The sequence below is a fragment of the Gordionus sp. m RMFG-2023 genome, chromosome 1, assembly GCF_954871325.1.
Source record: "Gordionus sp. m RMFG-2023 chromosome 1, tfGorSpeb1-WG-v2, whole genome shotgun sequence".
Lineage (NCBI taxonomy): Eukaryota > Metazoa > Nematomorpha > Gordioida > Chordodea > Parachordodidae > Gordionus > Gordionus sp. m RMFG-2023.
Window position 1 is genome coordinate 21,931,474 of NC_088775.1, and position 24,911 is coordinate 21,956,384.

At 30.1% G+C, this 24,911-nt stretch overlaps 1 protein-coding gene and 1 long non-coding RNA gene across 2 annotated transcripts in view; one reads left to right on the forward strand and one right to left on the reverse strand.

Annotated features, from left to right (window-relative positions):
* The window catches only part of LOC135923045 (uncharacterized), a 325,197-nt gene that overhangs the window by 209,546 nt on the left and 90,740 nt on the right, over positions 1–24,911 (forward strand). The gene's annotated exons all lie outside the window — the stretch shown is intronic.
* On the reverse strand, positions 11,492–13,287 carry LOC135922317 (uncharacterized). Its single transcript, XM_065456706.1, has 2 exons — positions 12,274–13,287; positions 11,492–12,061 (listed from the first exon to the last, which is right to left on the reverse strand). The coding sequence occupies exons 1-2, from the start codon at positions 13,285–13,287 to the stop codon at positions 11,492–11,494; spliced, it is 1,584 nt and encodes a 527-aa protein (XP_065312778.1).

The following is a 24,911-nucleotide window of genomic DNA, read 5'->3' on the forward strand; positions in this document are numbered from 1 at the left end:
TATTTTTTCAAATTGTTTTTTGAGCGCGTTTTTTTAAATTTTAAATCTTGATTTACCGGAAATGTATTCCAGCATGTTTAGAATACCTATCTTATGAATTGTTGATGATTTTACCGATATCTTTTGAGTCATCTTTAATTTATATGAAAATGGATAAATTAAAATAAATTATATTAAGTTCAAAAGTTTATAACAATATTATTTGAAATTCATAGGATAATTTCCGGTAAAATCAGATTTTAAAATTCAAAAATACGCGCTCAAAAAATGATTTAAAGTTAAAATAACACATTGCCGACAAAAACACATTGACGCTAACAATAATAATTCGAATGTTAGATAAAATTATTTAAAAAATTTGACTATAATAAAACGAATTATTATTCGTATCGGTAGCTTTACTAGGGAAGGGGGGGGGGTGGAGCGCACAGGGACTCAGCTCCCTGAGGATAAAGTATCCACGCAATTATGGAGTTTTAAAGATTTTCTTAGGAATATCTTAATAGATATATTGTCAAAGCCCTGGAATCGTTTCATATTTATTTAATTTGAATTAGTGCTGTAAGCGTTACTACAAAAAAGAAACGCGTTACCGTTACGCCTTACTTCTGAAAAGGGAACGTGTTACCGTTACTCATTACCTTTTTAAAAAAGGAACGCGTGTTACTGACTATTCTAAAAGGTAACGGGTTACTCGTTACTTAAAAAATTAAATATTATATACAAAAAAATATTTATTTTTTTCCTTCAATATATAATATTAATAAAACTATACAAAAAGAATATATAATAAGATAAGATCTTTTTATAAAAAAAATTTTCATATATATATAATTAAAATATAAATAAAATTATACAATAATAATTATATATAAGATAACATCTTTTTCAACAATTTTTTATTTAGCATGATTTTCAAAATTTTGATCAGAAAAACAAAAGCGCTTAGTGTTAAACACATGTTTAATAGGCACAGTATTTAATAAATAAAAACATTTAAAAATTCTCTTTATTTTGAAAAAAGCTTAATAGATCATCTTCCCAGGATTTTCATTCATTTCTTCATCAAAAAAATTTTATATTTATCAGTAAATATTCTGGTATGTGTATTGGATTAAAAAAATAATCTGATCTTTCTTTATCAAGATCTTCAAACTGGAAATAAGTTCTAGCATGCTTCCTTTGTTGCCCTCTAATTTTATCCAGGGCCAATCCAATTTAAATAGTGGGTGAATTATTGCGGATAGTATATATTCATCTTTATAGATGTGTTTGAATCAATTGAAAATAAAAGATAATCAAAATATAAATTATAGGCAATATTTGAAAATACCTTTTATCTATGCCTTCCAGAATTAAATTAATAAGCTGCTTACAAAATTTGAAATTATTTAAAGCGATTTTTTAAGTTTTAATATTATAATATCGTGGTAGTTAGATATCACAAATGCATCTTTTCTTCGCTCTATATTGAATGATCGATAGCAATCGATTGCATAACCTATAAAATCATATATATACATACCATATTTCTTAATTAACACTAACCATACAGTATTCATCCATGAACGACTTGTCTTTATTTAAAAATCTCTGTAATTCAGATTTATCACAAAATTTGTCAAATTTTTGGCAATTCTCCTTAATAGATTTATCACAAAATTCGTCAAATTTTTGGCAATTCTCCTTAATACTATCTATTAATTTAATGGATTTATAAAAAGAGTTCCATCTTGTTATAACCGGTTTAATCAGATATCTTCTCTTGTTTTCCTTAAAAATAGTTGCACATGCTCATGTTTATTCCACAATAGCTTACACTTAGAAAATGTAATTTTTAAAATGGACATCGTTACCTGTCTTTTCAATGTCTACACTTGCAATGAAATTTAAAGTGTGTGCTGAACAGGAATGATGCCTAGGTAAGTATAGAATACTATCATTAGTATGTTGATTTTTAAATAGATCAAGTAATTGCAGAGGAACTATTTCATCATCCGATTCTTCTCCTTGTTCATATACTCTAATAAATTTTTTAATAAATATATTATAGTTATTTTACAATCTTTTATATAATTTCTAGCATTGTCGGTAATGCATTTGGTCACTTTATTTTGTATCTTATATGTAGTAAAATTTTCAAAGATTATTTTTGCTAGATAATCAAATGTGTGTTTTTGGTATAGCCTTTTACAAGCTAATCAGGCTGAAACCCTCTCAAGAGTGTCTGGGTGTAAGTGTATCGTCATCCCTAAATAAGAACTTTTTAAAAGACAATATTATCAATTTATAAAATATATATTTTATATACCGATGTTAAGCTGACCAAGAATCCACAGTTGTACAGATAATTTTTGGGATACAAAATAAATCCACTAATTTCTATGCTATGGTGTCATATGCTTTGTTAATTTTTATTACGAGGTTAGGCCTAGACATCACATTTTTAGATGTCTGCAATTTTTTGATAGAATTAATAAATGCAGTGCTTTCTACAATTTGGTTGTAATTCTTCAATTACAAAATTAAAAACTAATTCATCAATAGCTGATTGTGCTATTTTTATCTTTGATGTAGATGGATTCTACATCTCAATGAGTGTGAGTTGATACGCTTTAATTTTTATTAATTACTATTCAAATGATTAATCTCTTTCATTTTTGAGGAATGTAAAGTATGATTTTTTAATTAAAATGTTATTAATTCCTGAATTTTTTATTAAAAATAACTTCGCTTTTTCAATAATTGATAAATCTTTTAAAAATTTAATTGCATTTTCACTAAGCTTATTGTCAGAAAAAATATTAAAAATTGAAATTATGATTAAAGAAAATTATTCAATTTCTTATCTATTTCAGAATTCAGAATTATTATTTAAAATGGAATCAGGAAAAATATAGGTTCAGTTCTCTAAAACAACATTGCTACATAGTAATATATATTTATTTAAAAATACATATTTATTAAAACAAAGTTTTTTAAAATCACTATTTTATTCTTTAAATTTATTAGCAATTTGAAGTTAAACCAATAGCAATACTAAAATAAGAAATTAAGATATTGTTTAAACCCAATATAATATTTTGAACCAATCCAATATTTTGAACCAATACCAATATTTTGTTAATCAAGCTTTTCAATATATTATGAAAGAATACTTCTTTTGATGTTTATTTTATAATACCCATGATTTAATATTCTATTATTATAGTAATGTTTAAAATAATAATATATTAATTCATCTTTTTACCTCATGCTTTTAGTTTGATTTGAACTGCTGAACATTGAGGTTGAAATATTTGCGTTGGGACATCATTTATATTACAAAGAATAGACTTTGTACCCATAATTTTCTTTATTGGTGTAAAATAAGTTTCAAATTGGGGTCAGGGAAGGGTTAATTATCGTCAACTGAAGAAATAAGTACTATGGACATAATAATCTTAACATAAATTATGAAATAGAATAATAATATTATTATTAACATTTACTTTGAATTTTGATTGAATATTAATTAGATTAACATTCAAAACAACGAGAATTTAAAATAAAAATGAAGGAATGGTGGTTGATATTTAAAAACTAGGCTTTAATTATTTGTATTAAAAAATAAATAAAATTAATTTTATAGTACAATTAAATATGTTTTTCCTTAAAGAGTAACGTTTTACTCAAAAAAAGAAACCTGTTACCGTTACTCGTTACTCATAGAAGAAGGCAACGAATGACGTTCCTCTTCCTCAAAAAGTAACGAAGTCAGTAACGGTTGCTTTTTGACGTTACTTTACAGCACTAATTTTTATTTGCTTCTCGCCAAATCGCGAATCTAGATTCTTGAGCCAATTTTATTTTTGAATTAAAAATATACAAGAAAGAATTTCCAAAATGAAATAATTTTATTAAAATTTATTCAGTTTTAGCTATCTATTAGACGAGACTATATAATTTCTAGAGAAATTATAACTTGATCTATTTTTAATTTTACTAATTTTGAATTTTTAATTTCTGAATCAAGCCACATCTGTAAATATTCACCTAATTGATATTTAAATCTAATGATTTATTTTTTTAAATATCAGTTAATCAATAAAAAACTTAATGAGATTGCAAAAAGTTAGAATAAAATAAGAAGAACAAATAAAAATTTAAGAAGAATTGAAAAAATTACTTTCCTTTTATGAATGATTTTTTTTGACTGACACCTTTCCTTTTGGGACTTCCTTTTTTGATTGACACTTTTCCTTTTTTGATTGGGCCTTTTTCTTTTTGTTTGACATTTTTCTTTTTTTGATCGAACCTTATCCTTTTTTGATCGGATTTTTTCCTTTTTTGATCGGACTTTTTCCTTTTTTGTTAGGGCTTTTCCTTTTTTGGATGGGAAACTAGAGGTCTGAATTGGGGGGGGGGTTTAGATCATAAGCCCGCCTACCCAATGGTTTAAAAAAATTTTAACTCGCCCGCCCAGCCCGCCCATAGTTTTCAAAAAAATATACCCGCCCGCCCATTAGTCTAAAACTCATTACCCGCTCGCCCACTAAAATTTTTAACCCGCCCACCCATTATTAATAAAAAAATTTAACCCAAGACCACTTATATAATTTAATTATGGCCATTCTTTCAATTTTTTAAGCATCTAATTAAAAAAAAATCAGCATTATACTTCTACAAAAATTTTAAAATTTAGGAAATTATTATATTAAGCATAAAAAAATATTTATTTAAATTATGGATAATTAAATTTGATCAAATAAAATATGAAAAAAATATAAATATAAATTGATATTATATGTAGTTATAATGCAAAAAATAATAATGAATCGGCATTTTCTGGATTCAAACACGTTCTTCTTTGTTCTAAAAACCTTCCAGCAATGCTAAATCCTCGTTCAGAATTGCAGGAATTGCCAATATTTTCTTGCTAATCTTGATAGCTTTGGAAAATCTCTTTCTTGTCTTCGTTTCCACCAAAGTAGTTTTAAATAAAAAAAAAAGTTTGTTTATTTTAAGAAAAAAGCTTTTATGATACCAAAAAAGTACATTTTAATTTTAATATTCAAAAAGAACAATTTTTTATTAATATTCACTTAAATGGTTATAAATTTTTTAAGCCGCCAGCCCATTGTTTAAATCTCTTAATCCGCCCACCCACCCGCCCATAATTTAAAAAATTTTTAAACCGCCCGCCTACCCGCTCTTAAATTTTTTTTGCCTACCCAGTTAGATGGGCGGGCGTGGGCGAGCAGGCCGAAACCCATCCAATGCAGCCCTCTATAGGAAACCCTGTAAGACATTTTACCAAAATATTTTTAAATATGGCAACAATTATTTGGTAGGGAAAGAATGGCAATGCTTAAATTAATTCTCTGTAATTTTTATGAGAATGTCTAAATTTAATATTTTCCCCTCCTTCAAAATGAACCATAGAATGATTTAATGATGGATTGGAGCAGACTATTAAATGCCCATTCCTCTCAAAAATTTCAATTTTAAAAATAAAATAAAATAAGTATAATTTGAGCACTGTTAGGACCAAAATTTTTGCCTAACTTATACAATTGCTAAATTTAACAAGACTTACTTTCTAATATTAGTTAATAGGAATTTAATTGGGACTCAAAATTTTGGTCAAATTAAGGAGTTGTCCGAATTATCACAGCCTAAATTAAACAAGTTTTACTGTAAAAAATATAAGGTCTGCAATGGCGGGTTTTAGACAACAATCCTGCACACTCGTTGTTTAAAATTTTTTAACCCGCCCGTTCGCCTACATTTGGTTTTGAAGAAATTTTGAACCCGCCCGCCCATTCTTTTTAAATTTTTTACCAGCACGCCCTTATATTATTTAAAATATTTTTTAACTCATGCTCCCCCTTTTCTTTCAATTTTTTTAGACATCTAATAAGAAATCATGCCACGATACTGTTAAACAGATCTCTTCATACATTGCTGAACAATTTAGTTTAAAAATAAAAGGAAAATATTGGTATGTTTTATTTAGCAAAGAAGTTTAGAATCACTCAAAAATTAAGGTAAGTCTTATAAAATTTACCCTTCAAATGCCATTCATTTATTAATTTAATAATCAATATTAATTAGAAATAACATGTAAACTAATGATAACATATTTAGAAATAAAATTTAAAATTCATATAGAAATTATTTTAAAAAAAATGAAGAGGTTAAAAATAGTGTTCTTATTCTAGTGACTGTCATGAATCTTTAAATTATTTAAAATTGTAACGTATTAATCAAAAGATTATTGTTTTATAGTTGGCTAATTAGTTTGATTAGGGATTTAGTTTCTTTCGAAAGAGCAGTTCGTTGATACCACAATAGGGTATAAATATATTGTTGTCGACTAGATTTGAATATTTTTGGGATTTCCATTTTTCCGCCTATACCTAATGGATCGTAATTATTATTTAATGGGACGAAAATTTCTTTACATTGAAAGTCCCAATAAATGTTTCCCTATATTCCAAGGAACCTATGCTCTCAGGCCGTTAGTTATTAATAATGGAAGTATCTCTTGGTTCGAGATGTTAAGAGACATCAACTTTGAATAATGAATCTTGAATTTTTTCATTAATTCTTTCGTGCCTTACATTATTTGTATCTGTTCACGAGACAATAGAGGATGTCAGCTTTAGAATCAACCACTAACCTACATCTTTTACAGTTTTAGGGTAGAAATATATCTCTGCCAAGAGCATATCTAAATTCCCTTTGATCTGTCATAAACAATATAAAAAAAATATTGCATTTATATAAAATTGTATTGCCAAATATGAAATATAATTTACAAGAAATTTTTATAATTGATTAACGATAAAAAAGGTTTCACTTTAAACAGATTTATAATGTACATTTATGTCGATATATGCAAAAATAATATATATAATATATTTTAAAAAACATTGTACAATTATAGGTGTATATAAAAATAATCAGATGGGCAAAGTATCTAGATACAAAAAGGTGGTATCTGTATCTATATACACTTTATAAAAATAACGATATCTGATATAGATTCTATTTCAAATTATCTGTATTTATTTTTAGATAATTTTGAGATAAATTTGGATATAATTTTATTTTACGTTTTTTATATTAAAAACTATAAATAAATTCATTTAATAATATGTTAAGAATTTTTTAAAAAATATATAATAATTTTTAGATCAATATTTCTATACAATCTTTGAAAAAAAATAATTTAATATTATATTTTTTGGTCACCTCTCAGATGATATAAATTTTGACACTCATCAAGTTTTGAATAATTTTGTAAAAATGAGTGTCGAGATTTTAATATATTTAATGATTATACCAATATAAAGATGTTATTCATCAGTGGCGTATCCAAGATTTTCTTATGGGTGGGGGGATTTTTTTTTGGGGGGGGGGGGGCTTTGCCTTCTAACCCCTTTTACCTGGCCTTCGGCCGGGTCTTATGTTTTAGCTATTCTATTAAATTATTCATAATTTAATAATAATTATATTTCTATTTTTATCTATTATTTACTAATTCTTGCTTATGGATATTACAAGCCTATTTTTTATTATTTCAAGTTAGGTATACTATATTTAATAAAGTTTTTTTAAATGTAAAGTTGAAATAAAGTGTAATGTCATTTTTTTTATAAAATTTGCTTTAAAAACTAGCCTCAGCTTAAATTCTCATACAATATAAGTAGAATATAATTTTTTTATTGAAAATACTAATAGTAGTGTGTATAAAATATTGACTAGAAAATAATTAAATTAACAAGTTTTTTTTAACTTCTTATCAAATACAATATTATTCAAAATATTTTAATTATAATGTGATTTTTAATTTTCGTGGGAATGTTGCCAATTCATCAAGAATTTCGTTTGTCGTTGGAACCAAATCTCTGTGGATATTTAACAGAGCTAACCCATTTAGCTGAGATTCAGTACTTCGTAAGTATGTTTTCAACCTTCTCAAGTTGGAAAAAGTCCTTTCATTCGTACATGTTGTAATAGGCAAACATGCAAGAATATAAAACAACTTCATAATATTAGGAAATTGAGCCATGGTTTCTTTACACCGATTGAGCGCATAGTAAATATTTATACTACAATTCGAATTCACTGATTAAATTTATTTCAGTATCAATCTCATAGGAATAAAATTTTGCTAAATATTTAATTTTACCAATAGTGGCATTAGAAAACGAAGAAGGATCTTTGGGTAATAAAACTTGAAGATTGCTAAAGACTTGTTTTTTATCTAAAAACCGTACTTTTATTTGCGATAAAAAAGTATCTAAGAATGGGATGAAAATGGATATTTTATAATCTTCAGTTGAGCCAATATTTATTTTACATCTCAATAATGGCCTAGGTGCTAGACGAGGTTTAATTAGTGTTATATCATAAAATTTGGCCTTCGATTCAACGTCTAGATAAATATTATGAAAATATTTATCTACATTCATTCTTATTGTATCTACCTGTTCATATATATTTTCCGCCAAATCAATAACCTGAACCAAATCTAAACTTGGTTTTCGCAAATTTCTACAAAGCTAAAAATAATTTATTGATGCAACTATCAGCAATGATAAACTCTGATTGATCAATTGAATTTAATAATGATATCGCTTCTGACGACACATTACTTTTTTTCATGCTCAGCCTTATTTAACTTTTGTATTTCTATTTCTTCTGTTTTACAAAATGGAAGTAAAAATGAAAAATATTTAAAAAATTATAGATATTTATTAATAATTAAAATATTATTAAAAATACTTATTAATTCTAACTCACTAATAATTTGAATTTAATAAAATAAATATATATAATAGCAATAAAATCCTAAATTAAGCATTATGTACACCTCACATAAGTATTTAAAAAATTGTATCTGTACCTAGAACCATTTGAAAAGTATCTTTTAAAAACTCTGAAAATTATATTACCAAAAGGTAAAAAGAAAATATTTTAATTTATATGGGTAGGCACTCGCTGAAAATAACCCATTCGCCCATTAAAAATTATTTTTAAACAGCTCACCCGCCTACCCTTTGTCTCACAATTCTAATAGGTGTGTATTCGTTTGGTTCTAATCGGATTTTAATTATTTAAACCCATCCGATATTATTATCCTAACTGAATATTTTAATTTGAATCGAAACTCGTGATGATTCGAATTCCTATTATATTAAAGTGAACCTCGCTTCTTTATTAAATCAATTTCAAAATATATAATAAACTACTATCATCAATATAACTTTTTATCGTTCGATATATCTGCCTATAACTTTGCTACCTTTATTAGCATAAAAACGTTTATAAAATTGATTTGTAGTATTTTGGAATTACGATGAAAATGATAACGATTACTATAGATGATTTTTTAGTATGACAGAAATAATTCTAATTATGGCGCGTTTCTATACTTCAAACAATGAAAAGATAAAGTATCAATTCCATATTGAAAGTATCACTTCAATGGTATAAGCTCACTAGGACATGCCCCGCCTAAATTATTTCATTTTCAGGAAGCATTCTCTTATGAAAGTTTTTATTAGTAACCTAGATTATTTTTTCAAATTTATAGCGTCCATTTGCATTACATTGGAAAAAGGATAGGGGTTCGATAAATTTGGAAAGAGAGTAAAATGAAAGATATAAAACTTAGCCAACCATATTTGCAGTTGGGGTAAAAAGGCTAACAGCAATCTTTTGTTCTTAACAGATTAATGTATTGATCAAAAGATGTATATTCAAATACATACTTATTACCATATATTTATTTTAGTCTCACATTCACAAGATATTGAACAAAAATAATTTTTGGCCCGTTTTTCACTACAGGGTTTTGCAGATTTAATTTAAAATATTTTCATATAATAATTTTTTGCAGGTCAAATAATTTTATTTTTAAATAAATTAATAAATATGAAAATGTTTTGAATTATCTCTGCATAACACTGTATTTGGGTATTTTTTAGTGAGGTAAAAGTATTCTTACAAATTTAATGAAAATTATATGACATATTTTCTCTTAATTAAAATTAGTTCCTAGTTCTCGCATCTAAAAAATCTAAAGCAATTTTGTTTAAGCCTCCCCCCCCCCAAGCTATATACGTCAATAAGATAATTAACAAATAAAACAGATTTAAATTACAAAATTATTCACAATTTTTCTATAGATTGATTGCAATTAAATAGACGAAAAATTATGGATGACAATAATCCCAGTGTTAATACAGGGAAAATAGCTAGCCAGAATAACATATATGAAACATGAAGATATATTGTTTAAAATTTAACCTCCAATTTCATAAAGTGGCCAGTAGGATTGAAAGGAAAATTCAAAAAAATAAAACAAAGGTGAAATTTAAAAAAGGCAAGAGCAAGAAGTAGTGTACTGTTTAAAAGAACCAAAAACAAAAAATAATAGTATTTTTTTAAAAAAAAACAGTAAAAAGTAAAATAAAAAATAGGAAAATAAATATTAAAAAATAACATTATTAAAATTAGAGTTATTTCTTTAATTTTTTTTAAACTATATTAAATTAAAAATATCCTAAAACAAGAGCAAAACAAAAAATTAAGGTCAAGACGAAATATTCAAAAGTTTCTGTTTTTTTGGTGACTAATTTGGAAGTTATGCGAGACTTTATCGATTTTCGGTCAAGCTTTTATTCTAATATCGGTCTTCGATCCGGTTTTTATTACGAATATTAAACAACAACCCAATTCTCCAACTCATATCAATTAAATATATTTAAACTAATATATTTTTATTTTGAAATTGAGTGTTATTCATTTTACTTTCTTAACTGATTTCAATGTATACATATATCATAATTGTAATATCATTTAGAATACACTTAAGGTCCGAGACACATTTTAACATATCAAATATAAGAGACTCATTAATTTAATTGAATTTAATTGATTTTATAAAATTTATTAAAATTGTTAAAGAAAAGATTGTGTTAAAAATGTAAAAAAGTATCATTTTATTACATTATATTAATTTAATAATATCTATGAATCAACAGACTTATGTATGGGTTGGATAAAAAGAGGGGAGGGGGTGATTTTTAAATATATATTTTATAATTATTATAGAATTTTAAATTCAAATTTTGTCAAATTTGAAAAGACATTTTGAAGAAAATCGATTTTGGGCAGTTTTTTTTATTGCTCAAAAAAGTTTGTAAGTTTACCTAAGACCTAAAAATATGTGACTTAACTTATTCAAGAATTTTTATTTTTAAATAAACAAATATTTTTCATAACGAATAAAAGATATTACATAAATCACGGAGTAATATAATATATAAAGGTCGAGTTTATGTAACAGCTATATAGTATAACATTCTACAGTTCTTATTTTATTTTAACAAGTAGATGGAGTCAATAAATTACACTAATTGTTTTTGTAGAGAAACATCATTAGCATCTATGCACAAATGAGTATTTATTATTTGAATTGATAATCATAATTAGATCAACAAGAACATTTACAGGATTCGATTATAGGGTATTGAACGAATATCCAAGAACAATAACTTTTGGACTCCCAATTTTGGCAATACCATCTTAGTATGGTTAAATTGATGGTAGTACTAGGCCTGCAAATCATTCCTGGAGGAATGGAACACGATCGCACTTTGTCATTACCGCCATCTGCTCTTTCGTTATTAGCCATAATGAATTTAGCACCATCAGACAGCTTTAAGTCTATTACGTTATTATGGTTAGTATCCTCGCCATTTCGATCTACATTGTTATCGCTGTTATAATTAATATAATCATTCTCTTGATTATTAACAGAGGTGTGTAAATGATGAATAGAGTTAGTTGGAAATATATGGGGACTTTCATTACCAGAGCCATAACATTGCCCCTCTAGAACCCAATTAGGCCAAAATCGTTTGCCAATATTTTTCCATCTATAAAGCACAGGACAAGATGTGTAAGCCTTGAGGTATTTGAATAATTTGCGTTTGATGCGCCTGGATACTCTAAGCCTTATCTTTCGTCTCATACCAGCCATTTTGAAGTTCATGTTCATGATCTTTTTTTTAAATCGATTGATCAATTTTTTTTTTCAATAGAAATTAGGAAAAATTGTATTCTTTTAGTGATAACGTATGACTTAAATGAAAATGAAAGCGTAAAAATTTTCAGCACTGCCACAAAGTATTTTAAGATAAAATCGTCAAAATAGTAATTTAATAAAAATAAAACAATTAACACATAGAAGTACAAAACAAAAATATATCTTACCTTATACATGGTTATTCTATTCCCACTTGGTAAACCCCTACTATTTTGTCTAAACCCAAAATAAATAGTTCCATTGGGGTGGGATATCGAATCTTGCGGCCTAAACGCGCTCATGTATCTATGATCATATCTCCTTCCCAAGAGAGCTTTTAGTTTTCTCGGGTTCAAATCGGTCGGTCTAGGGTCGTATTTGGGATCTGGGTTCTCTTGAAGATCCGATATAGGAAGTAAATATTCGCTAGAAGACGGACGAACTATCAATTTCAAATCGGGTTCATTAACACGTTGATTTTGGTTATCAAGATTCTTGTTGTGATCATAGGCCTCGGGATTGAGTTGTAATTTATCGTTTTGAAGCAAAGTGTTCAGGGGGGGGAGAACAAATTTTTGAAAATGCTGATTATTATTCATCATATTGCGACTGCCCCTTAAGAATAGATGGTCATTGAGGACTTGAGGGTCATCGCCTAACATCACATTTGCTAAATCGGTCTCTGGATTATAGGAATCTTTTTCATTATGATTGCCTTTTTGACGTGATAAGTTCCAGTTTATGAATTTTATATTGATGGATGATTGAGCAGGTTCATCTTTTAGGAATTGATTTGTTAGATTGTATGAAGACAAAGTAAAGGGTTTTATAAAATAATGTTTTTTGATATTTGAATAATTATATCGATTTTTTAATAATGGAACATTATTAATTTTAAATTTATTACAATTTTTGACCTCTAAAAGCTTTTTATTGTAACTATGCTCCATTGTTGTATTCGAAACATATTTATCTCCATTTTCTTTTTTTGATTCGTATCTCCAAGAATTTATATTCAGTATATCTTCATAGTCTTGGGCTTCTACATTTGTTAAGGAATTTTGACCCTCGGTTAAACCCTGCGTTCGTTTTATTTGAGTAAAAGAATGTGCTGAACAATAACTGAATAGTACGTTCGAGAAGAAGGTAAAAATAAACAATACAAGCAATACTTTCGGAAGGCTTTTTTCTTTAAAACCCATACTTATCATTATTTCCTTAAATTTTTTTCTGTTATTTATTACGTTCGGAATATTATTTTAAAAAAATTTTTAGGGAAAAAAAATTTAGACACCAAAATTGAATATTATAAACATTTTTGATATTTTCTTTTTATCATTTATCGGATTTCTGATTATATTTTAAAAAAAAATACTCTCTATATATTTGGATCATTTCCATTTTTAGACCAAAGGGCGGAATGAAGGATCAAAAAAAAATGTTACATTTTTGGGATTAATTTTTAAAAAAAATTGTATAAATTGGAAACCTATCAATTTTGAATTTATTTTAAAATAATTTTTAAGGTTACAAACATTACAATAATAATATATACTTAATTTTTTAAATTAATTGATTTCCACTTAAGCCTGGTCACGTATTTTGTGATTGCTTGTTAATTAAATTTTAAAAAATTATATAAATAAAATTAATTTTCAAAACGTTGGATGTAAAAATGTATTTTTTTATATTGTGAATGAAAGTCTTTTTTATATTATTATTACAAACAAAAAATCTTTTATTACTTAGTAACCATCCCACATATTACTAGTTAGTTTCCGATATATTATAAAATACAGTATAGTTATATTTATATTTTTTATCAATTTATATAACACAAACTTGCCCATAATAATAATATAAAAAAATCTTTTGTATCGTAAAAAATAAGGTATAAAATATAGGTTTTTTTTAAAAAAAAATAATTTAAAATGATATATAAATATATGTAATCATAATAGTTTTTAAAATTTTTTTTAGTTTTTTATAAAATCTTTAAAATTAAATCGATAAGTTATTTATACTTTTTATACATTTTTTTTAGAGAAATAAAAAAAAATTTCTATTATATCGTCCTTCCTCCTGACCCTCTTTTCATTTCTCCTTTGAATTAAAAATATATAAAATAAATATTATGTATATATCAATTACATGATAATTATATATCAAAAATTAATGATGTATGTTGCTGTTAACAAATACACACATGCTAAAAATATAGACGACAGACAGTTAGTCTAATATTACGCAATTGAATAAATAATGACAATTTTATTTATTTATTGTTCTTTGATAAAAAATATTGTCAAAAAAATTTGTTAACAAGTTATACTTTATTTATAAATTTCAAGAAAATTATGACAATTATGTCCTTTAGTAACTAGTACAATTATATGTGCTTTTATGATAAAATAGAAAGTTTTGGATGGATAAGGAATTGTTTTATAAATCAAAGAGATTTTGTATGACTAATAGGTGATTTTTTTTCGTTTAGCAATAATATTGTAAAGTTTATCTAATAAAGCAATATATTTTACTAATGTACAGAAAATGTATCAATTATTATGGATCAAGAATATAACCTACGCTAATTGATATTAATTAATATTGAATTTTTATAAATACTTGAAATGTTTATAACTAGTTAGTCATATTGGCAGACTAAGATGAATTGAGAAATATATTTTTCTCTCAAAGTAATAATGGATGCAAAATTATACCTAAGTAATGTTGGCTCAATCTATGGGCACGCTGAAAATTCACTAAGACGCATGTTAATATTTTTTACCTTCTTTAAAGTTGTGCTATGATATTTTTTTTAACCCATGGCTGAGGTTATGGGTTTCGACAAATAGAGTTTATTTGCTAAGGGGGCGGATTACCATGTTTTGATTGATCTCTTTTTCTTTCTAGCAGTCTCAAATATTGACATTTTCTTGTGGCCTCGTGAGCAAAATGCCTTATTTGCTCTTGAACACTTTACCAAGGATTCAGGTGAGATAGTCCAATCTTATGTAGGATATATTTAGACACCTACAAGCCCTTCTGATAGCCCGATTTAAAAATTCCGGAAGCCTCACTGAATTTTTTTAAAATTAATTTTAAGAAAATATTAATTAATAACCAGTTGGAAGATCATATTAATTAACCATTTAACATTCATTTGTTTCTACAATCTTCAATTTTTTCCCTTTAAACAATTTACAAAATAAAGCTAAAATTATTTAAAATAAATTTTTTAAATCCGTTAGTATAGGGCCAAATAAAAAACAAGAGCTGTATTGAAAATGAGAATTTCTTGGGATTACAAATTCGACTTCCGGTCTTTTATATTTTATATATGACAGAGTTAAGGGTTTGTTTGCTATTATTTATTTGTATGTGATTTATTTTAAAATTTTTTTATTATATTCTCGTAAGCATAACCTTATGTTATTTGGCATAAGATGGTAAAAATTTATCCCCGTTTATAGCTAGCCCAGCTATATGTACGAAATATAAGTCAGAACACAGGCTGGGTGGTATTTTAATTTTTTTAAATATGCCCGGACCGGGCCTAAAAATTATTCTCAAATACACGGGGCCTAAAAATTTTTTTGAAAAAATACCTAAAGCCGAATATTTTAAATCGTCATTATTAGTTATAAAAATTAAGAATAAATGTAATATATTTTTAAAAAATCCGGACCGAGCCGATAAATTTTTTAAAAAAAATCCCTGCCGGATCCTGCAAATGGTCCCTCTGCAAGTCTCTGATCTGATATAAATAATACCAGGCGAGTAATCAATGAGGGAGAAAGGGGAAAATTTACTCTCCCATCCCAAATTTTCTGTTCTCGTAAATATCACTGTAAGCTAATAAAAAATTACCCCTCCACACCCCCCTCTCCGCATAAAATGTATATAATATAACATTGATAAGGAAGAATTTGAAGAAAAATTAGTAAAAAAAAAAACTTTTTAAAACAACGACTACACAAAATGTTTACAAAAAGGATTTTAATTCTAAAAAAGGGAGAACCCAAAATTATTTTTATAAAAAATGACCAAAGCCTACAATACGTGTACCTGAAGATCTCCAATGAAATTCTTAGGAAATAAATCCATCTAATAGTGTTCCACTCCTCTTGGAAAAATCCTGGATATGCCTATGAATAATATATTTTTAAATAAACATTAAATTCCTTTATCTTTCCATGCTGAGAAATCATCTTGAATTCAAAAAAAATGACTGATTGTTAGCAAACAAAATTGGGACGAACTTACCTAAAATATTTTTTCGGACCGAATTAAAACTATTAGGGGCCGAACAAATAATTTTACAGGAATTTGAGTTAGCCATTACCCCCCCCCCCCCTTCCCCTCCAACTATTTTTAAAGAATTATTATCTAAAAATATTTATTTTATTATAGTCGGTAAATCTGATTTTTTTTAAATGATCTTAAAGGTAAATTTGTTCTGGTTAATGAGAAATTGATATTAAATAAAAAAAATAATTAAAAAAATACGTGTTATGTATGTTTTTTATATAAAAAATATAATTATTATGTTACAAATAAAGGTAAAGTTCTTTTTAGGGATTATATTATTATTAAAATTACAAATTTAAACAATCAACCATAGAAATTGTTTCATGTTTTATTGATGTAAAGAGCGAGGGTGATATTTTAATTTTAAAAGTAAGTAGGTATAGTTATAATAATCAATGTTAATCATAAAGTCTTAATTATTTGTAAATTTTATAAAGAGAACAAAAACATTAGATTGAATTTAAAATTGGGAAAATCAGGTGCATGAAATTATCCTGTATTTTTTTAAAAATTGTTTCTAAAGCTAATTTTTTACAAAACAGTTTTAAGTAGTGTTCCTTAAATCGGGGTTAAAGGTGTTTTTAAATTCAAAATTTAATATTTATAAGCTGTCCAAAATAGGACTTCTAAACTTTTTTTAAATCGGGTATGCCACAAGTCTACTTGACTACCTTTTCATGCCACGATAATATAAAAGTATCAAAGCTACAACCACATCAAGTCTAGTTTTTGTTAAACGATCCCATTTTGGTCGATTTTTAAAAACGACCCGATTAATAATTTGGCCAAAATAATAATATGTAAGACTAGAGATCTGGCAATTTTGGATCCAAACCTTTGTGTCATCTATGAACAAAATCTTCAAGTCTAATTCTATTATTTTAGCTAAAATCGTAATCGGGCCGTTTAACAATGCTAATCAAGTCTCATATTTTACAAGATGATATGATTTTTTATAATGATGATAATAGTAAAACTTATTTTAGATATTTATTTATTTAATTTTTTCAAATTGCTTTTGTACTTCTCGAATCTTCGTTCTACCTTGTTTAATGAGATTTAAATTACATCTATATTTATTAAACAAACTGAAAATGAAAATGAAAATAACATCTATTACGATCATAGAATCATAATCAAAAATGTCTTGAATCGGGGAAAAAGAAAAAGTAGAAATACTCACTAATTATTGACATAAATTTCCGAGATAATGTTTCCAAATGTTTGGCTAACTTTACGTCTAAAACACGATATCATAGTTAGTTTTTGGTTAACAATTCGGTTCTTTTTAATGGCTGGCGAAATTGATTATAGAATTAATAAAACACATTAACGCAAACCAGTTAGTAGAACTTATATTCTCCGTTCTGGCATGATACTTATTTTGACATTTTTATAATATACTAGTATATCCCTACTCATTACTGTTTAACAATGCATATATACACCACCTTTTTATGATATTTTTTTATGTCCCTATGAAGCCCTCAAAAATTCAAAATATTCTAAGTCAACTCATGAGCTAGTATGAAATTATTTTGATGAAAACTAGTCTGTATATTTTTTTATATATATCAATATTTCTCAATCAGTTATGAATTTTTAAATAATTAAAATTTTGATAGGTAATCACATGCATCCTACCATCTAGCAGTATAAATTATTTAAAAAATTTAAACAAATCAAATTTAGCCTATTATTTATATTATACCTAAAACCAGTACCGTCATTGCGGGGGGGGGGGGGGGGTTAAAATGCCCTAAAAATTTTGGAATTTTTTTTATACCCCAAAAAGGTCATTTTGAAGATGTTAGCTAAAAAAAAGGATCTTTGCTCAACTTTTTAAGAGGAACCAATTGAAGAATGAGATGTAGTTAAGATTCTACCAAACCTCTCTGCAATTAGTGAAGAAGATTTCGACAAAAATGATTCAACACATGAAGGAGTGTTGCCTTCAGATACAGCTGGTGAATTAGAGATTCATAATTAATTTGATGACGATATTCCATAATCATCTTCTACAAGTAGATATTTTGTAATTTCTCACAGTTTAAAATGAAGAAAACAGATGGATATATTCTACAAATCCTTTCAACGGGGAAGAGGAAGATATAATAAAACTTGAAAACGATTTGCATGGTAAAAGTCCATTAGATATATTTTCTTTAATTTTCGACGAAGACTTATATTCCCTAATTGTATGTAAAACATATAAATAGGCCTAATATATATATAACCATCTCAGATATTAAGAGATTTATTGGAATTCTATTATTTACAGGATATCATTCGCTCCCACAAGAGAAAATGTATTGATATAATGATAGTGATATTTCTATTCCAGACCCAATTACAATTTCAAGATTATATAGTATTCATTTGGCAGACAATAAATTTATATAGTTAGGTCTTATATTAATACTAGCTAATAACCCGTCAAGAATGACGGAGTTGAGGGGTAATTGGTTTGTGTATATGGTACTAAATATACTTTATTAATATATTTTATAAAAATATTAAAATTAAGGAGAAAAAGAGGTAAATCTGTGAATCACACCTCATAAGTTTAACAAATGGCTCACTTTAATAAATGGCTTATTATTATCCCTGAACCCTATTGTTACTACTGAAACAAATTTCTATATTATATTTACTTTCTTTTTCCTTTATTTTATTTTATTGATTTCAGCCAAGAATAATTTCCAAAAATTTGAAAAAGAAAAAAACATAACATATATTTTACAATAAAAATTATATTTATATATTAAAATTACGCGATATCATTTTCCATAATAAATAATAAATTAAAATAAATATTCCAATAAACAAAATAACAAACTATTTTTCCTTTACAATAAATTAAATGAAAATAAATATTCCGATAAATAAAATAACAAACTTCTTCCTTTTATAATAAATTAACAGAGAAGAAAAATATAAAGAGAAAGCAATTAACGTATAAACCAACCGATTTATTTCCAATATTAATTCCCCATTTCTCCGACATGCCCCCACTGCTCAAATCCCAAACGGAATGACGCTGTTAGTTTCCCCTCGGATCTTCCTCGTCCGGACACCACTCTCCAGCATCTTCTTCCGGCTCTCCTCCCTCCTCCTCCAACCACCTTCCCACCTCCGTTTCACTGATCATAATATCGAGCCACTCCTCTAATTCGCCCGTAAATTCACCTCCTACTCTCAACTCCACTTCCCACTCCCGCAACGCCTCCATGTCCCTAACTTGTTGCTGATTCCCGCTAATTATTGCCTCGCTCGGATCTCTGTCGCCCTCATCCTCAGGTAACGGTGGTCCCTCCGGCAACGCTCGTATCTCACTTAACCAAGGTATCCCCAGGAACGAAGGCACTTCTGGTACCGTTGGTATCTCACGCAACGTGGGCATTCCCGGCGACAGTGACCTCCCCGGTAACGTTGGCGCTCTATCTATCTCCCCCCCTCCTGCTACCCACTATCTCCGCTACTAGCCGATCCGGCCGATCCGTTCCCCCTATCCTACGAATTACCCCCACCTGTGCGCCTTCCCGGTCTGGTACCTCCCGATTTCGCGGACATTGATATCGTAGATGCCCCACCTCCATACACCGATAGCACCGCCTTCCCTCCATTCTCGATCGTCCGGGCATTCTTCTGGCGATTTCCGATCTTCCCTCCATTCTCGATCGTCCGGGCATTCTTCTGGCGATTTCCGATCATCCCCGGGGCCTTCGGTGCCGCATGATCACCTCTATTTCCAATTCTCCCATACACCAAACGCGGTTCCATTCCATTTGCGGCACCTTCTAATGCATAATATACCACATTGCCATTAGACCTCTTTCAAATATTCTACCTTATCTTACCTTCGAATATTCTTATTCCCCAACCTACGTAAGAAACCTTTTCCGTCTTCTCAATAATTATAATATACCATACTGACATTAAACCCCTTTCAAATATTTTACCTTATTTTATCCTTGAATATTATTATTCACTAATTTACGTAAGAACTTTTCCGTCTTTCCAAGAATTTTATTTTTTTTATAACTAAATTTTTTATTAACGTGGGTCGTAAAAAAATTTTCCCTTTCACGATGAATGTTCCAAATCGGGTTGCACACTCCGCTTATTAATTATCTTTACTTCAATTTCGGCATCTTCCCTCTCTCTTGCCAATGACTGTCAACTTAAATGCAATATCACCCCAACCTTTCTTTCAATATTATTATCATAAACTTAAACAATTTCCTCTTTTTTTTTATTTTTATTTTATTTTTCGCACATTTGTCTATTTTTTTATCAAACTAATAAAAATTTTCCTTTTTTTCTTTACATTTCAATTAACACTAACCATATTCCTTTCCCTTAAGTTAAATTATTTTAAATTATTCCGTATCAGATCTTTTTATTGACTCACGAATAACACGATACTTTCTTTATATATTACTATACATTTCATTTCGCGAGAATTACTAAAACATATTTTATTTCGTAAGAAATATTGTCATAATTTATTTCGTAAGAACTGATACTATTGAGCCCTATTTTATTTCACAAGATTCGATCCCTTCCATCACTGCCTACTCTTTAAACTATGACCCTGAACCGAGGCCCCAAAACGCCCAGTAACCACGCACCAAATGGGAAATTTTTATTCCGGGTTTTCACCTATGTTCTCTTTATTCCGGGTTTTCACCTATGTTCTCCCATTGCCTATTTCTCCCGTTCTCGATCTAAGCCTCCCGGGCTCGGGTCCCTTTCTCATCTGGTCTTGATGCCGGACTCCCTCTCTCCCATCTTCGAACCGAACTCTACTCAATTTCCGACCTATATTTTCAACTACCACTCCTAACTCCCATTTTCAGCTTCCTCCAAAAATCCTGGCCCAAACCGTTTGTCCCTCCACAAATTCTGACAACTCATTCCCATCGATTTTCCCCTCGACATCGGGTTTCCGCCTCAAAAGGTCCAGTAAAATCCGAGTTCTTCTTCCTAAGAATTTCTCCGACGGCGACTGTTCCTTCCCTTTCCGACTATTATTGTAATAGGCTACCTCTATCCAAATCTCCCCTCCTCCATATTTCGATTTCCGCAACCAACTCTTTACCACCGCCACCATCCGTTCCGCCTGACCATTACTACTAGGATGGTACGGCGGAGCTAAAATATGCTTCACCCCGGTTTCCGCGCAAAATTTTTCGAACTGTCTACTCACAAAAGCTGGCCCTCCATCCGATACAATCGCTCGCGCTACCCCAAACCGGGCCCACAAATTCTTCAATGTCTTTACTACTATTTGGGTTGTTAACCCTCTTACTGCCTCATATTCCACCCATTTCGAATAAGCGTCCACCACGAGTACATAAATCCCACATTCGAAGTCGAAGAAGTCGATGTGGATCCGTTCCCATGGCTGTGTAGCTTTTGGCCATACACTTTTCTTGTCTCTACGAGGCATCGGAGCCCACAAATTACACATCTCACAACCTTTGGTTATATCCTCGATTTTTTTATTCATTCCAGGCCACCATACATACTCCCGGCCCCACTGTTTCATTTTTTCAACGCCTTGGTGTCCGGCATGAATCATCTTCAATACCGCATCCCTCAATTTGAATGGTACTATACCCCGATTTCCCCGGACCATGCATTCATCTACTATCGCTAATTCCTTTTCTATGTATTTATAGGGTCTATCTCCGTCTCGCCAAGATTTGAGCTCCTTTATGCATGCCTTGATTCTGGTCAATTCACGGTCTTTCAAGGTGGCCCCTTTCAACTCCTCCCACGTTACCTGCCCTCCTTTGGCTATTTTGACCATTGTTCTAATTAATCCTTGCTCCTTCGATTCCTCTCTCTCTTTCGACTCTTCTTCATCTCCTTCTTCGCCTGCCCCACATCTCGACAGAATATCGGGTAAGTAATTTTCTCTTCCCCGCCGATACTTCAATTGTACGTCAAAGCTTCCTACCAGCAAAAGCCATCGTTGGAGTCTTGGCGACAACATGAGCTCCTTGTTGTCCTTCCTAAACAGATGCACCAAGGGTTTGTGGTCGGTATAAATGACAAATCTACGTCCAATCAGATACTCCCTACATTTGATCAATCCGAAAATTACCGCCAACGCCTCTTTCTCGATCACTGAATACCTCGTTTCCGCAGCCCTAAATATCCTCGAGAAGAATAAAACCGGTCTTTCTATTTCATCCACCCAATGCAATAACGCACCACCTACCCCCTTGATCGACGCGTCTACAGCCAGTCTCACCTCCAGGTCATTGTTGAAGCACATGAGAATGGGTTCCCTTCCAATTCTAGATTTCAATTCCTCAAATGCAATATCTTGCTCCTCTTTCCAGTCAAATTTTTCTCCCTTTTTTAGCAAAGTATACAATGGCGCAGCGATTTGAGCGAATCCCTCGACAAACCGGTGATAGTAATTTACCATTCCCAAAAAAGCCTGGACTTCTAATTTATTACTAGGCCTCAACATACTCAGAATTCCGGTCATATTTTTGTCCAATGGTCGCACCTCCCTTCCCGTAATTTTATGCCCCAAATATACGATCTCCTTCACCCCTAACACACTTTTTTCGGCACTTGCTCTCAAACCTTTCTCTTGAATCCTCCTGAACACCTCTTCCAATCTCTGTTCGTGTTGCTCAGGAGTTCTACTCATCACCAGTACATCATCCATGTAATAGAATACCCCTTCCATTCCTTGAAAAACGGCCGCAATAGTGCGCTGAAAGATAGGAGCTGATACACTCAATCCAAACGGCAATCTACAAAATGCAAATAACCCCTTTGGGGTCGTAATAGTCAATAATTTCCTTACCTCAGGCCTCACCCGTAACTGTAAGTATGCATTGGAAAAATCCACTTTCGAAAAATATATACTCCCCTTTAAATTGGCCAATATTTCTTCAATTCTGGGTAACGGATACTTGACCTCTACTACCCAGGGATTTAGCGTTACTCGGAAGTCTGCACATAATCGGAGTCGGCCATTAGCCTTCTTCACCGGCACCAACGGAGTCGCCCATTCGCTATATTCCACCGCACATACGATGCCCTTTTGTACCCATTGCTCCAATTCCACTTCAACTTCCTTTCTCCATTCAAACGGTACCCGCCGCAACGCGCAAAATTTTGGTACACATCCCTCCTTTAACTTGATATCCACTTCATAATCCCTTAGACAGCCCAACTCTTCATCAAAAATTTCTTGATACATCTCCACCAATCTCCGTACTCCGTCTTGCACCCGGATCAATTCATCTTCTAATTCCTCACTGCTAAACTTTCGATCATTCTTCTGATTCTCCCTTTCCATCACCTCCTGCGACTCGATTTCCTCGTCTCTTGTTTTCCCATATATTATTGCTCGATCGACAGTATCCTGAATATCGGTCCACTCCCATTTCTTCTCTTCTTCCCTCTCACGACCATTATAAACCGACCTTCCTAATTTTTCCCTATAGCCCCTCTCCGATTCCCTATGACTCTCCTCCTCCATTTTTTTCCTATGATTATCCGCACCTATTTCCCCCCTAAAATGACAATTATCTTCCCCCATTTCCCCCTTATAATTATCATTATTCTCCCCCATATCCCCCTTAGAATTATAATTACTCACCCCTACGTTCCCCTTGGAATTATAATTATGTGCCCCTATTTCCTCCTTAGAATTATACTTATTCGCCCCTATTTCCCCCTGGGAATTATCATTATTCGCCCCTATTCCTCTCATATAATTATTTCTTCCTCCTCTTCCCCTCCCATTTTCCCCAAAATCCCTACTCACATTATCTCTCCTTACCTCCTCCTCTCGGACTCCAGCAGCCCTGCTTCGAATGTCTCTCCTCATCTCCCCTCTTTGCTCCTCAACTCCAACTCTTTCCCGATTAAACATACTCTCTATTCCCGGCAATATTCCCAAATTTTCATCGACCTCCCTCTCATAATATATATCCTCACTAGTCATGGGCACAAATATTCCCCACCATGAAAATACTCCCCAAAAACTATACCATGGACCAATTCGCGTGATCCAGTCCCATCCCAGCACCGCTTCTACCCTCCTATTAATGATCCATAAATCTAATATCTCCATCTCCCCTTCCCTCATCACCTCTATTTCAACTCTTCCCATTACTGCCACTTGTGACCCATCGAACTGCCGTATTCTCAAACCCTCATTTGTTATCATTTCATCTGGCCAAATACTCTTATATCTAGCATAACTCATCACTGAAATAGCTGCCCCCGTATCAAAAAGCATAGGTACCATACTCCCATTGAAATCTATCATTACCCTTGGACACGGATCATGTATTATCTCCTCTTGCATCATATTTACCTCCCCTAATACATTTATTTTCCTCCGCGAACACACCTTCCTTGCCCCTAACACTCGACCCGCCTTGACCTGAATCGCTATTTCTTTACTATCATATAGTCAGCAATTACCACAATCTCTCGCTACATGTCCCTGTTCTTGACATTTAAAACATTC

Excerpts from the sequence above, each read along its gene's own strand:
- LOC135922317 (XM_065456706.1), bottom strand. The coding sequence starts at position 13,287 with ATGGGTTTTAAAGAAAAAAGCCTTCCGAAAGTATTGCTTGTATTGTTT. Across the intron at positions 12,062-12,273 it reads ATAGAATAACCATGTATAAG|ATCATGAACATGAACTTCAA; the intron begins GTAAGATATATT and ends TTTAAAAAAAAG.